Source organism: Hydra viridissima, unplaced genomic scaffold (assembly GCF_058129835.1).
Source record: "Hydra viridissima isolate aposymbiotic clone 2 unplaced genomic scaffold, HvirCarnegie_v1 scaffold_6, whole genome shotgun sequence".
Lineage (NCBI taxonomy): Eukaryota > Metazoa > Cnidaria > Hydrozoa > Anthoathecata > Hydridae > Hydra > Hydra viridissima.
In genome coordinates this window covers 14811305-14826314 of record NW_028324305.1, presented here as the reverse complement: position 1 = coordinate 14826314, position 15010 = coordinate 14811305, and the positions used below count along the sequence as shown (strand labels likewise).

Below are 15010 nucleotides of genomic sequence, written 5' to 3'. Positions count from 1 at the left end.
TGCTCCCTTTCTACACTTTATTAATCAAAAGAGACCTATTAATTGAGAATGTTTAACTAGTTTAACGGAGAGATGTTTTATAGCTTTATAAATAGTAAAAGATTTGAAAATCATCACTAAAGTTTTTCATTTTTTTCAATATTCCGCAAATTATAATTCCGCAAAATTATCAACTTGCTTCTCTTAAACTTATAATGTTAAAGTTACTTTAGTATCATACAACGAAGCTTTAAAAACGTAGAGTATAGATATAAAGTTGATTCATTTAAATAAAAAAAAGCCGATGAAGGTTTAGACAGTCATTCATGGAGTTAATAGCAAAACTTATCGATTTTTTTTAACAAAAGCAAGAAACACAATAAATGTTGGCTAAAGATAGTTAAAGATAGTAGTAAAACCCATAGTAATTTATTTTTCTTGCATGAAGCAAAGTTTACATATACTTTTACAAGTATTAATCAAGTTGGCGCGTCAGTTCCAACAAGCTGGCACGTCAGTTCCATATATCAGCATTGTAAAAAAAAAAAAAAAAAAAAAAATTGAATGCAAGACTTTCAAAACCAGTTTCCCACTTTATTATCAGTAAATCAAAACCATGGAGTACATTTGATGAACATTTCATAACAGGCAACATACCCACCAAGAAATTTATGTAAATGTAAAGCCATTGATTCTAAACAACAAGATGCCATTCTATGTTGAAAAAAAAATTTCTTTGCAGTTTCAGTATGATATTTCTATTTATCATCAAAATACATTTTTCATTTAAGGAAACTAAACTTGGTTAATTTTAATTAAATACTAAATTAATCTACTTGATTTTCATATTGTATTTTTCATGATTATTTGTTTTATGACATTGTTCAAGATTACCATTTTCATCAAATTATTCATGATTTTTATTTTTATTCTTTTTTAACAAAACATTATTTACATCTGATCACTTTTACGTCATCCAAGCATCTGACGACATAAAACTGTGAAAAAACAAGAAACTCTGTTTTCAGTATATTTTTTTTTTTCAGTATACTATAATACCGTAATGTCAGCCATTGTTGCCATATGGCAGTATGGCAATATGGTACTCAAAATATCATAAATTTCGCGCCTATCTAAAATTCCCGCATCTAATGAAAGAAATAGTTTTACTAGTCTATCATAGATGGCTCTCTGTAATTTCTTTAAAAATTTTTGATCTACAATTGTTTTTAACTGAATATTTTGAAATTTGTTGATATTTTTTTTATCGAAATTTCGATTGGAAAGTGTTAATAATACTATTCAATGATAAAAAAACTTAAAAATCATAAAGTTAAATTTGATTTTATAATTATTAAATCATCAAATAAATTAACATTTAATCTGGCAAAACGTAACTAAATTTTAAAAAATCTTAGTAATTTAAGTAATGCAGCGCCAATATAATCAAAACAAATGCGTTGAAAATTATTTTTTTAAGTTTAAATATCGTAAAATGGCGTCAAATACAACGTTAATTAAAAACAAATTTTAATTTATATGTTTTAAAGATATTTAATCTCATACAAAGATTAAACCCAATTTACTTATCAAGACCGCCGAAACTATGGAGGGGCGGTAGGGAAAGATCAGGGGACATTTTTAAAATAATAAGGCACTGTTTTCTTTTTTTGATCATCTAGCAGTTTTCTTTCTTTTTTTTTTTTTTTAGATTATCTGGCAATTTTTGGTCATAAAAAATTTTATCTGACGTCAATCTGTAAATATCTTTGAATTTTGACAAATCTGAGTAAAACATCTTTCTATTAAAAATTCGTTTTTCTCTTAAATGTTTTGATAACAAATGTATCTTCGGCCTTGTAGACTGTTGGAACGTATTAAGTGGCATTTTTGTATATTTTCCATACCCCCCCCCCCCCTCCGCTGCCACATGTTCAAAACTTTTCTTATCCTACGAAAACCTTCAAAGAAGAAAATATAAGAGAGCATGAAAATGAGAAAATGAGAACAGAATCCTTCGACCTCCGAAATGTTTAAAAAGGAAATCACCAAGAATCACTTTCTTATTTTTTATATCCTGCAACTCCGATGTAAAAGTTCTGAAGAATCTTTTCCTTTATCCAAAAGTTTTTTCAATTGCGTATGTTTTCTTACAAGCTTATCCTCTTAATTCAAAATTGTTGCTTATGATGCAGAAGCCTGGCAAAAATTAAAAAGACACTTTCTAAAAACAACAAGCTGTAAAATACAAGCATTCCTTGAAACTTCAACCAATCAAATGTTGGAAACAATTTCATTCTAGGTTCAATTTTTTTTTCTTAATCTCTTATGACATCAAAAAAATTAACCGATGGAATAAAAGTTGTTAAAACTACATTGATGGCTTTACGTTAATGACATCATCATAATAATCAAATCTACCTTTTGAAGATAAAAAAACTTCGGAAAAAAAATCTAATAAATGGGTACCAATAGTAATCAAAGGTGTAATAAAAATTAATCTGTCTATTATCTGCATATTTTTAAATATTACAAACAGCAAATATCTCCAAAGCTTACGCTGTAACTAGTTGACACAAGGTGTTTGTCCTCACAAAATGTTTCAGCGTATTTTTGTTTAACTGTGTCGATTGTTTTCGTCCTGATCATCTACAAAATTACCGTCCAACTACTGACGAAAAGCCAATGAGCTAATTACACAAACGCGTTAACTATTCAACGTTGTCCGGTTAATATAAGCATCAACCAAACAATGTGGAATTAGTTTAGTTTGCCAATTCCCAAGAAAACCAATATTATTGAAATTATAATAAATATTATTGAAATATTGAACTATTAATAAACCAATACAGAAAAAAAACATGCTTCCTTTTATTTAACATATTTTAGAGTTGCAACCTATTCGCTTCTTCTGCATTTCAAAACTGTCTGAGTGCTCTATGAGTCATGCAACATTTCAGCCCAACAATACTAATTAGATCACTTTTAGTCAGTTAAACCACGCCCGAAATAACAGGTTAAAGTTCTATGATGCGTGATGAGCAAGCGCGATATCGAATAATAAACAAATAATTACAAAAATTTAGAAACTAAAAAAATATAAGTATAAATTTTAACATATACATTAAAATGAAAATATTTAAACTTAATGTTGTTCGCCGTCTGAAATTTATTAATTTTAGTCTTTAAAGTCACTTAATTCAACTTCGGTATTGCTTCTTACATCTTCTGTATTATTTTTGCAAGGAATTTTTGCAAAAGAAGCTATTAGAAACTTTTGTCATGGTCCAGCGAACATAACTCGCATTGAATTAAGTTTAAAATTACTGTTTTCTCTTCTGAGCATAAATTTAACGTTGACCTACCCGTGTTGTTGAATACAAATTCAGAACCGGTTCAATGAATGAGCAGGTTCTTGAAAGATCATCGAGGTGTGAGGGTTTCTCGCATCACTTTAAGTTCTCTGAGGACCATAACTGTACAGGTTCACTTGAAGCGAAGGCATACAGACCTCAAGGAGGTAGGCGAAACTAGTTTTCTTACATTTCTCAAAAATAAAGATTTTAATTGAACTTTAAAAAAAAAACGTTTCTTTTCATAATATGATGAAAAAAGTTTTACGTCTGATCAAGAAAAATCAAAATATTTCAATTTCTCATTGGATGGTCACTCCCAAAAGTAGAACAAATTAAAAAATTCCTGGTTCGTCTTTTTACAAATAAACAAAAGAGTTCTTTCAATATGATCACGGTTTTTACCTAACCATACTTAAATTTTATTTTTATTTTAGTGTATCTTTGCTCGATATGGATTCAAAGCTAGTTCTTCTTTTTGCCTTTTTTGGCGCCTGCATGGCAGGAATCCCCAGACAATTGGGTATGTGTTTCTCAGATGGTAGCATTAGCCGCGAAATTTCACATTTAAATATTTTTTAAAAAAGACTTCCATATACAATTCTTAAATATGTTTTTAAAAAAACTTTTGCGCAGTATTTATATAGTAAAGTTACTTTCATTTGCCATTTTATCTTCTCGTTTATTATTTTAATTTATGTAAGTTCTCAATTTACTTCATATATCATTTGATTTTATTTCACATATATAATAAAATTTAGATAAACGTTCACCCACTGCATGCTACGCTGGTTGCCCAGCTTTCTGCGCACCTGCTTGTATGCCAGTTTGTTGCATCCCACAACCACCACCACCACCAGGACCACCAGGAGCCCCAGGACCATTAGGAGCCCCAGGACCATCTGGACCTAACGGACCACCAGGACCACCAGGACCTCCAGGACCACCAGGACTTCCAGGACCACCAGGACCACCAGGAGCTCCAGCTGGACCACCAGGACCACCAGGAGGCCCAGGACCAAACGGACCACCAGGTAACCGTGGACCACCAGGACCACCAGGACCACAAGGACCAAACGGACCACCAGGACCAAATGGACCCCCAGCTCCACCTCCACCACCCCCACCACCACCACCACCACCATGCCCAGCTATCTGCATTACCACGTGCGTTCCATCTTGCCCACCACCATGCTGCCCACAGAAGAAGCATTAAACGGCAAAATAACGCTGGTGCCAGGAAGCACAAGTTTTTCATGTGAAATGGATTCAAACACATCTCTACATTGTATATGAAGAATTTGTAAAAATTTAGTTCCTTTTGGAACAGCATTTCTTAAAAAAGCAAAAGACAACTTGTTTTTCACTTTACTTTTTTTTATTTCTATTGCCTTCAAATGCCTAAAGTTTAAAACCGTTCTTTTGAAAAAAAAAAAATACGAAGTTTTATAAGACCTGATCGTTGCATATCAGTTCATGAAAAATAAGCATTAAGTTTTAAGTGATATTTGCTAAGTTCATCAGCAACGCTATTTTCTTATATTGGGATTTTTTTCGACCATATTTTTTGATTTTATACGGTTAATATTCAGTCATAAGATTAGTACACGTTCATTAAAAAAATGTGTTCATAGAATTAATGCCTGGTCATAAGATTAGTATACGGTGATTAGATTTATAGTAGGTGTTTAATTTTTTAACGATTACAATTTTTTTTCATATTTGTTCGAGTCAGAAAATCTTTATCATTGCCCTTGACTAAACTGCACACCTGATCGCTGAAAGTACTTACGTCACATTTTTGTCCAAATGAGACATTTCTTTCCACTTATTTTGTTTATCTCTGTTCTCAATAAATATGAATAAAATTAGCCAAATAAAATTAGTACTTTTGTAACCAATCCCTTTTTTTTTCTAGACCTTTTTAACTCTTCTGGGTCCTAAACCGGTTCCGATAAGAAAAAAAAGCCAGAGGAGGGTTTTACGCAGATTTTTAAAAATACTTTAATACACTTTGTGTCCTCTATTTATCCTATTATTGATTTTTTAAAATGTTAAGGTTTACATTAGTAGAAAAATTATATAAAAATAATTGCTTATCATTGCTAAACGCCAATCAACACAGAGCGGCTCGCGCAGTCGCCCTAAAGGATCGCTCAGTTGTCGCGAAGGAAAATTTTACGCTTTTATCATCGTTAAACATTCCTTATTTTAAATTTTTTTAAAGTTTAGAATAAAAAAATCAGTTAAACTACATTGAGAAAATTGTGTTAAAAAAAAAGTATACCCTCATGGCAAATATTAACTTTTACGCAATTTTCTAATTAAAACAAATATGTTTTGATAAATCATACAATTGGCTGTGAAACGGAATAAATTTGTTTAATCTCAACTGTTAGTAAGCTGTTATACTTTAAGCCGTTGCTCATTGGTTTTTGGTCATCCTTTAAATTTTTAAACTTTCTGCAAACGCCATTTACTCGTACTAAAGGTTCAATTTAATGTGTTACCTGCCCTCGAGTTTGACAAAATTTTACTTTGATCAGGCGCTAAGCAATAGCATTATTATAATGGATTATAAAGTTAAAAACTGCGAACTCCCAAGTTATTCCAGACAATAGCAAAAATTGAATGACATCATACAAGATGGCACTTCAATAATGCTGTCATACGAAGAACTTAGAATGAAGAACGAATTAACCTCTTAATAAAACTCAAGCTGAAATTTTTGGTAACTGCAATTGTACAAAATAAAGTAAATTAGAACGCGATAATAAGAAATAACGGCCTATTTACTCAAGCATTAATCACTTTATACAGATTTTCTTTGATCTGAAAAATAAAGTGGCTTTTTTTTTTTCAGATCAAATAAATTATTCATGTAAGGAATTACAACGAAGAAATAATGGTTTTAAGCAACTATTGACCAATTCAGTTTAAATTCTACTTATTACGCTGAAAAAATTAAATTTTTCAGCGTTATATGTAGAAATTAACCATGTTGCTTTTTCCACTTTGTTGTTAAAATTAATGAGTAGTTTAGTCTTAGCTCTCTCGGAGACTTATGAAAGTCCAATCATTGACTTATGAAACCCACTCAGAGACTTATGAAAACTTGTATATGAAACTGGATCCTATCATAACTTGATAAAACTGAATGGTACCCATAAGAAATATAAGAATCAAACTTTAACGATAATATAAAGGTTACATGTCCAAAATATTTGCACAAGAGGGGAAAGATAATGAATTCATTGTATATAGGAAAAAGACAGGTAAAAGAAGCTCATATTTTTCTTTTATATTATTAGGACAGCTAAAAATCATGGATACATACATAAATTGTAGCCAATCGTCGTCAAAGCAGTCGAATTGTATAGAAATACTTGAGCCCTCAAGCTCTTTTTAATGTAAATATTTTGTTAAAAAATTTATTCCATAAAAAAGCTTGACAATTTCATAAATCCTATTTTGCCATTTAATGCTTCTTCTGTGGACAACATGGTGGTGGGCAAGATGGGACACACTGCATAACGCAGATAGCTGGGCATGGTGGTGGTGGTGGTGGTGGTGGTGGTGGGGGTGGTGGGGGTGGTGCTGGGGGTCCATTTGGTCCTGGTGGTCCATTTGGTCCTTGTGGTCCTGGCATACCTGGTGGTCCTGGTGGTCCGGGTGGTCCGTTTGGTCCTGGGCCTCCTGGTGGTCCTGGTGGTCCAGCTGGAGCTCCTGGTGGTCCTGGTGGTCCTGGAAGTCCTGGTGGTCCTGGGGGTCCTGGTGGTCCTGGTGGTCCGTTAGGTCCTGCTGGTCCTGGTGCACCCAATGGTCCTGGGTATCCTGGTGGTCCTGGTGGAGGTGGTGGTTGTGGGATACAACAAACTGGCATACAAGCAGGTGCGCAGAAAGCTGGGCAACCAGCGTAGCATGCAGTGGGTGAACGTTTATCTAAATGAAGAAAAGTAAAAAAATCATTCAAAGTTGTAGAAATTTACTTTAAATTGAAAACAACTTTGTCATGAATTTCAAAAATCAAAATAAAAAACAGTTTTTTTTTTGTTTTTTTTGAATACTTATTACTCCAATTTTACCAAGAACGGTGAGTAAAGAGCTTGATTTTGTTAAATAACTTACCCATATGTCTTGGCATTCCAGCCATGCAGGCCCCAAAGAGGGCTAGGAAAACGACTAGCTTTGTATCCATTTTATGATTTCTGTTAGATACTAAAAAAAAAAAATATTCTCATTGTAAATAACAAGTTATTTATATAAATAACAACTTATTTATATATATATAAACAAAATCTTCTTTCGAAGAAAAAAAATATAGTGTTCATCCATTTATAGAAGTAAAATTTGTAGCTTGTTTTGCTTTTATTCATGCGCTTACCTCAAGTGAAGACCGACGATGAATGCCAGAATGAAGAGCTTAATCTTTTATTGCTCTCGGCGGACTTAACCAAGCAAAAGCGTACGAAATCATATTCATGCATCGATGCGTAATGAATGAATACCAATTCGTGCAGAACGTAAGCTAAAATCGTTGCCTTACAAAAACCCAAACAGTTTGTAATTACGGGTTGTTCTAATTACGGGTTGTTACTTTTTTGTTAGTTGTGTTTACTACTTTGTTTACTTTACTGAACCGAAATTAGTATCAGAAATCTGTATATTTTTTTTGGTATTTCCTGCTAAAAACAAATAAAGATTAATAAAATAAATAAAGTTTTATTTTGTTGATAAGAAATCACAACCCAATAGTTGATATCGCTATTTTTACGAAGAGAAATTTTTAAATTTATTTTTAATACCTCTTTTTTGTTAATACCATTTTTAATACCAATTTGATATTTAATAGCTCTTTACCTTTTTTTTTTTTTTTTTTTTTTACAAACATAATCTGAAAAAAAGAAAAAAAGAATTTTACAGTGAGCGTATATTTTTTTCATTCTCTAAGTATTTTACCGACATTTTTATTTTATTTTTTTTTTAAGTTAAAAAAAGATTTGCCTAAAAGCAGTTTTTTAGGTTAAAATCTGCCACTTGAAAACGACCAACAGATTATTATAATCCTTAGTATTTTATCTCTTTTCTAAAACATTCTTCTTCAATCTCATTTTTAAATTTTCAAAGATAAGATTCATTTTTTTGGTTTTTTGCTTCAGAAATTTTTGTTTGTCTTGTGTTTATTACTTTTGCTGTGAGCTACTAGAAACTTTATTTATTTATGAAAGCAATAAATCACCCAAAAATGTAGATGAAATAAACAAAATCAATCTTTTAAGGTCAAACATTGAGAGCAAAGATTGAGAATCGAAATGCTTTATTAGTTATTCGTTTGCCAATACCGAATGATCGACCTCAGTGAACGTTCGAGATCAAGGAAGCGTAAACTCAGCGAATAACTCTCTAAACATTTTTTTTGTTTAGAAAATCATGCGACGTAATAACAGGAAGACACAGAAAGAAAACGAAATTTAAAAAATGATGAAAGTTATTGACAAACTTCATTTTTTAAAACAGAAAATGTTTCGTTTGGTGAAATATAGTTAAAAGCAAAAATATCTAGTGATGGAGTAGATGGGGCTTCATTAGCTGGGATGCGACTTGATGAATCGGTTTTTTGCGAACCAAATAGTTAATTTTAAATGATTTCATCATAAAATGCTTCTTTTTTTTTCTTTTCTCTCGAAAAAGTGACAGTGTAAATAGAGCATTGTAAAATGGAATCAAGAACTGTAACGAGGATTAATTTTTTTTAACGGAAAATTAAATTAAAACGAAAGTCCCAAATCTTTGATTATATTGTGCAGGTGGAAGAAACAAATATTACTTATTATGGAAAATGAATATAACTGCAAATATAATATCAATATATATATATATATATATATATATATATATATATATATATATATATATATATATATATATATATATATATATATATATATATATATATATGTATATGTATATAAATTTATATTGATCAATCGACTGTAACCAAGGGATGAGTTCATGGTGAATACCAGCTTGACTGTACTGATGAATATTTCCTGATCTTTTCGGCCTCAAAAAAATATTCTTAAAACGTTTCAGTTTGTAAGAATCAGTAAATAAAGAGTTCAACTCTGATAAGTTATAATTTAGTGATGGCAACATCTATCTTTCGTGATAAAATGTAAGACAAGTTGTTTAGAATACGCAGAAAAACAAAGGCTTCAAAAAAATCTTGATAATAGAGATGAGCAAATCGCTTTAGCTCACCTAAATTGAAAAAAAAAAAAAAGAAAAAAAAAGGGGGTCAAACTTAAGAGATTATTGATGTGTACGTTTGTAAGAAAAATCATTAAATAACTCGAAGGACAGATAGTTCAATTATCATTTTTTGAAAGTGTTGAACCAATGTGAAGACGGGTACAGCTAAGGGTATGAGACTTAAGCACATCTTTATTTAATCTTCAAAGGTTAAAAGTCAATTCTTTTCTGCAAAAAAAGAAGTTTTGGGGCAAAAGTAGGAGGAGGAGGCATATATGCAAACAAGCATATAAATCTCCTGGTTGCATGTTGTAAAACGTTTCACCTTTTTTTCCAAATTTTTTATCTAACATACCCAGCTTCTTGATGCTGATGACTGACACCTTTTTTCATTGAAGTAAGCTTCATCATTTGTTCATCATCTACAACCACATCATACATCTACATGACTAAACTGTGCATGTGTAAATCACGTGACTACAAGAGAGGATTTTTAAGGATCACCTTATCTTTATGCTGTTCAAAAAAAATAAATTTCAAATATATAACAAAAAATGGAAGCATTTATAAACAGTGTTTTTTTACCTAATTTAGAGTTTAGTTTGGTGAACTTTCGGAAAACCAAAAATAACTTTCTAATATCTGTTTGCATCATAATTTGTGTAAAAACCACTTTCAATTTTCAACCACAGTAATGTATTCCTCATAATAAAACGTGTCACGCGGATAAAAATTTTATAAGTGAAAAAAATTAAATCCCTACTTCGAAAAGAAAAAAATGATCCCCCTAAAAGAAAAATCCATTCAAAGATTCCGGAGTTTATTTTGCGGATTTTTTTGGACCAATCCCGTTTACTATTGGAACCAACGATGAATATGCTTCATAATCTTAAGCAAATTAGAATCAGTTTATGAGGCGATGAACAAATTCTTTAGGTCTTGATGTCCTTGGACTTGTAGATGAAAGATAATAAGAACCTTTCGCAAACAACTTAATAATATCAAGTAATAGGTATTGATTGGGCGGGGTTTTCTATAAGTAGATGATAGAAGTGTAGCGGTGAGGTGAGACTTTGAGTAATGCAGATAGTGGTCAGAGGGAAGAGACAAAAATAATTACTATTGGTTTTTCTTTTCTTACTTATATTGCTTAATAAATATTCTCAACTATTTCTCTTATGAACTTACGAATACAAACAATAATATGTTAACATCGATAATAATACGTAATCAAAGTCACTCAAATATTTTCTCTTACCACCTATAGACTCGTGGCCAAAGTGCCTTTCTACATTAAAATTATTCTCATTTTGATATCTTCTCTTTCTTTTTTCCAAAAATCTTTTTTTATAAAGTTTTCCTTAAAAATTCCCTTTTTGATTTTCTCATAAATTCTTCTCATAAAATTCTCCCCATAAGGAGAACTTTCTCATATAGTTCTCTCCAAAAGAAGAATCTTCTCATAAAACTCTTCCTAAAAGGAGAATTTCCTCAAAATCTCACAAAAAAAACCCCAAAATAATCTCAAGAATCTGCAAGATTTTTCATCACAAAGATTTTCTCAAACGTTGGTTTTATACATATCCGCAGATGTTTCCTAAATCAGGTGTTTGAATCTTGAACCTTGCATAACCAATGAATTTTATTTTCAAGTTCATTGGTATATTAGTATACAAATTATCTTTTGATTAGCGTTTGTCTCTGGTCTCGACTTGTTTGTAAATATCATAAAAGAATTACAGATTTCTTTCATTTTACCTCCTCACAAAATGTGCATTACTACCTTCTGTTTTTAACATATTTTGAGTTAACTGACTAATGGGACGGCAATGGGGAACACAAATTTTTCCGTTCAAAAATTTAGATTCTGTTTTCAGTAAGATATTTTTATAGTCAGCAAATTTTAAACGAGCTTTTGCGTTCTTCTTAGAAAGTAATGGCTTCTTCTTAGAAAGAAATGGCTTTTTTCGTGCTATTTGTCCGATCCCTTAGATAAGTCCGATCACTTGAAGGCGACGTGTAATGTAATCAAATGTACAGAAACTCCACATGTATCTTCTTTTTTAATTTTAATCTCTATGGCAGTCTTGAAAAACTTTTTTTTCGATCCATTTACAACAGGACGATCATCAGCCTGTGTTTTGTTTTTTAGTTCTCTCTTTGGATTTGGTTTAAAATGTTCAATAAAAAGAATTGTTTTGAGTATCCACTATATTTGAGTATAACATCAGCTATAACATTCACTATAGAATCAGCTATTCCACTATAAATACTCCCTCCACTATCATTTTTCTTCTCTTCTCTTGAAGACCTAAAATTTGCTTAATTTGGTCTCGATTGGTGATTTGAGTGCAATCTTTAACTCTATACATAAAAATATCAAATTCTTTCTTCACAAAAATTCTTTATTTTCTCATCAAGGTGTATTATCTGTATGTACGCTATAATCAAGGTTTCTTGTTGGAAAAATCCGTTTTTCGATACAAAAATCGCATAGAATTTTTGCAGGAATTAAAAAAAAATAAAATAAAATAACAAAAAAGAAAAATAAAAAGAAAAAATTAAAAATCGAGATTTAGATTGTTTTTCAGTTTCTTTGACAACTTTTCATTATTTTGTTCACCTATGCATGTGTTTACGGGGTATATATTACCCCAAGTCATCCTATGGAATTCTATTAAGGGGCTATCCCCCCTTAAAATTTCAAAATTTTCAAAAAAAAAAAAAAATTGTTTTTAACTACTTTTACCTGTGTATGATTATAAAAATTGTTTTAAAAGTAACACTTTAACCTATAACTATCTTAATTTGTCTATTTAAATAAACTATCTCAACGTGATATCCCTAGCAACGCCATAGCAACGCACTTGTTTACCTTTATACACCCTACATTTTACCTTAATTAAACCCAAATGTGGGTTAAAATTGTCATGTACAAGCTTGAACAGCTTCTTTATGAATTTTTCTAGAATTTTTGTAAAGGTTGCTACTTCAAGTATGGCAATTTAAATCAGTTATAGTGTTATTTTATCAGCTTAGTTCTATTAATGAAAATGGGAAAAAATTGTCGAGTGAAGCAACGTACACAAACTCATCGTAAAAGGAAAGGATTTATGGGAAATCTTGACAAATCAGTAAAAATTGATAGTACTTCTGATAATGTTAGTATTGAGTTGCCAACTATTAATCTAAATGATGCTAACAGCACTTTTGTTTTGGAACAAAATAATGAAAACTCACTTAATTTGTCAGCTTCGTCTCGAAAAGTTGAAGACTTAGAAGATACACTTATTTTGAAACCTTGTATATCTGGTTATCGTATCATTGATGTTGCTGTTTTAGTTTCTGTTTTTAGTTCTTTTCTGTGTCCAGAATGTGGTAGTCCCACACTCTCATTAGGTGAGAGATATAATAAACGACATGGTTTATCTTCCTTGTTATATCTTAAGTGTCAAAAAAAAGATTGCAACTATCTTCATCAGTTCTACACCTCTATTAACGATAATAATAAAAAAGGATTTGACATTAATAAGCGAATAATATATTGCATGCGACTATTGGGCCATGGATATGCAGGCATAAAAAAGTTTTGCACTTTTATGAATTTACCTAAGCCTATGACCAAAAACAACTTTGAAAAACTACTGAAAGTAATTGCAACAGCTGTTAATACTGTAGCAGAACAAACAATGATAAATGCTGCAAATAATTGCGAAAAACATCTTTGGCACCAACTGATATTTGTGTATCTTGTGATGGTACATGGCAAAAACGAGGATATTCATCGCTGAATGGAGTCTTTTCTCTACTGTTGGTGGCAAAGTGTTAGATGTTGAAGTCATGTCTAGATATTGCAAAGGTTGTAGTATTAATCAAGGCCTTCAAAAGTCTAATCCAAATGCGTATGCACAATGGAGAAATTCCCATGTTTGTAAGTATAATTACCAAGGTTCTGCTGGTGGTATGGAGCCAGAAGGAGCAAAACGTGTTTTTCAGCGTTCTATTGATAATCGTCAGTTAAGATATATTCAATATTTAGGTGATGGAGACAGTAAAAGTTACATGAATGTTAAAAATACATACCCTGATATAGAAATTGAAAAACTGGAATGCGTTGGACATTACCAAAAGAGAGTTGGAACACGGCTGCGGAGTTTAAAGAAAAGAGAAAAAGGCCTTGGTGGTAAAGGGCGTCTTACAGATGCGACCATTGATCGCTTACAAAATTTTGTTGGAGTTGCAATCAGAAGAAATGCAGGTAACCTAAAGGAAATGAAGGCAGGAGTATTAGCATCGCTATTTCATGTGGCTTCATCAAAAAATAATAGCTTACATTTTCCACACTGCCCTACTGGTTCAGACAGCTGGTGCAAATACAATGCTGATAAAATAAATAAAACAACAACATATAAGCCAGGACCAGGTTTACCAATGAACGTTATTATGAAAGTGAGATATATATTTGAAGAGTTAAGTGAAGACAGTGAGTTACAAAAATGTTTGCATGGCAAAACACAAAATGCTAATGAATCGTTTAACAGAATGATTTGGGACCGTATACCAAAACAAACATTTGTTTCGCTTACCCAATTAAAAATTGGTGTATATGATGCTGTTGCTCACTTTAATATTGGAGCAAAAGCATCACTTGATATTTTTAAAGAACTGAACATGGAACCAGGCTTTCATATGATTGCAGGATGCAAAGCATTAAATAATGAAAGAAAAAGAAATGCTGAATATCGAATAAACCCTGATAATAAGTCAAGACGGCAAATATTACGTGCCAAGAAGTTGAAAAAAAATGACAAAATAATTGAAAAAGATGGTGACTTGTATGTACCTGGTGGATTTTGAAAATTTGGATTTTTTTTTTACCTATTTTATGAATAAAATATTACTGTAATTAAAGTTTTTACTTTAATCGTGTTTTTCTCAGAATAGCAATTTGTGGACCCCGGCCAATATATTTGGAGAACGGTATGATATTTTTTTATGAAATTTTCATGAAGCATTGTCCATATCATACTCTATGATATGAATGGAATGGATTTTATTTAAATTTAAAAAATAAAGTTTTTGGTCAATAAAATGATAAAAAATTTGACCCTAAACTTTGGTCGTCTTGTTGTGGTGGTGAGAAAAAGTTATGAAAAATCTGTTCCACTCATATCATAGCCCTACCTTATAACAACATTATGGTTCAATATGGAAAGGTGGAAATGAACCTATTTCTTTGTATTTTGGCCGGCATAAAGTCATTTTTTGGTCATTTTAGGGGTATTTAGTGGTTACCATGGTAACAATATTGATTTTTTTAAAAAAGAGTTAGTACATTATTCTTAATTTAATATAAGCATGTTGCCAATAATCATTTTTTGTAAAAATGCTTAGATTTAAAATCAGAGGGGAGTACCCCCTTAATT

General features: G+C 31.3%; 2 protein-coding genes and 2 pseudogenes across 2 annotated transcripts; 3 read left to right on the top strand and 1 right to left on the bottom strand.

The window, feature by feature from the left end:
* Nucleotides 1-15010, top strand: part of LOC149887157 (uncharacterized) — a 563485-nt pseudogene that overhangs the window by 7013 nt on the left and 541462 nt on the right.
* LOC149887181 (uncharacterized) lies at nucleotides 3343-4698 on the top strand. The gene is made up of 3 exons (XM_090090288.1): nucleotides 3343-3499; nucleotides 3770-3855; nucleotides 4094-4698. The coding sequence occupies exons 2-3, from the start codon at nucleotides 3786-3788 to the stop codon at nucleotides 4546-4548; spliced, it is 525 nt and encodes a 174-aa protein (XP_089946414.1). The 5' UTR covers nucleotides 3343-3499; nucleotides 3770-3785; the 3' UTR covers nucleotides 4549-4698.
* On the bottom strand, nucleotides 6609-7810 carry LOC145189881 (uncharacterized). Its single transcript, XM_080066581.2, has 3 exons — nucleotides 7717-7810; nucleotides 7461-7550; nucleotides 6609-7274 (listed from the first exon to the last, which is right to left on the bottom strand). The coding sequence occupies exons 2-3, from the start codon at nucleotides 7528-7530 to the stop codon at nucleotides 6811-6813; spliced, it is 534 nt and encodes a 177-aa protein (XP_079922707.2). The 5' UTR covers nucleotides 7531-7550; nucleotides 7717-7810; the 3' UTR covers nucleotides 6609-6810.
* Nucleotides 12266-14937, top strand: LOC149887180 (uncharacterized; annotated as a pseudogene).

What these genes read in the sequence shown, in the direction of transcription:
- LOC145189881 (XM_080066581.2), bottom strand. Translation starts at nt 7,530, where the DNA reads ATGGATACAAAGCTAGTCGTTTTCCTAGCCCTCTTTGGGGCCTGCATG. An exon ending in TGGAATGCCAAGACATATGG is followed by an intron (nt 7,275 to 7,460) that starts GTAAGTTATTTA and finishes TTCTTCATTTAG; the next exon opens with ATAAACGTTCACCCACTGCA.
- LOC149887181 (XM_090090288.1), top strand. Translation starts at nt 3,786, where the DNA reads ATGGATTCAAAGCTAGTTCTTCTTTTTGCCTTTTTTGGCGCCTGCATG. An exon ending in AGGAATCCCCAGACAATTGG is followed by an intron (nt 3,856 to 4,093) that starts GTATGTGTTTCT and finishes AATAAAATTTAG; the next exon opens with ATAAACGTTCACCCACTGCA.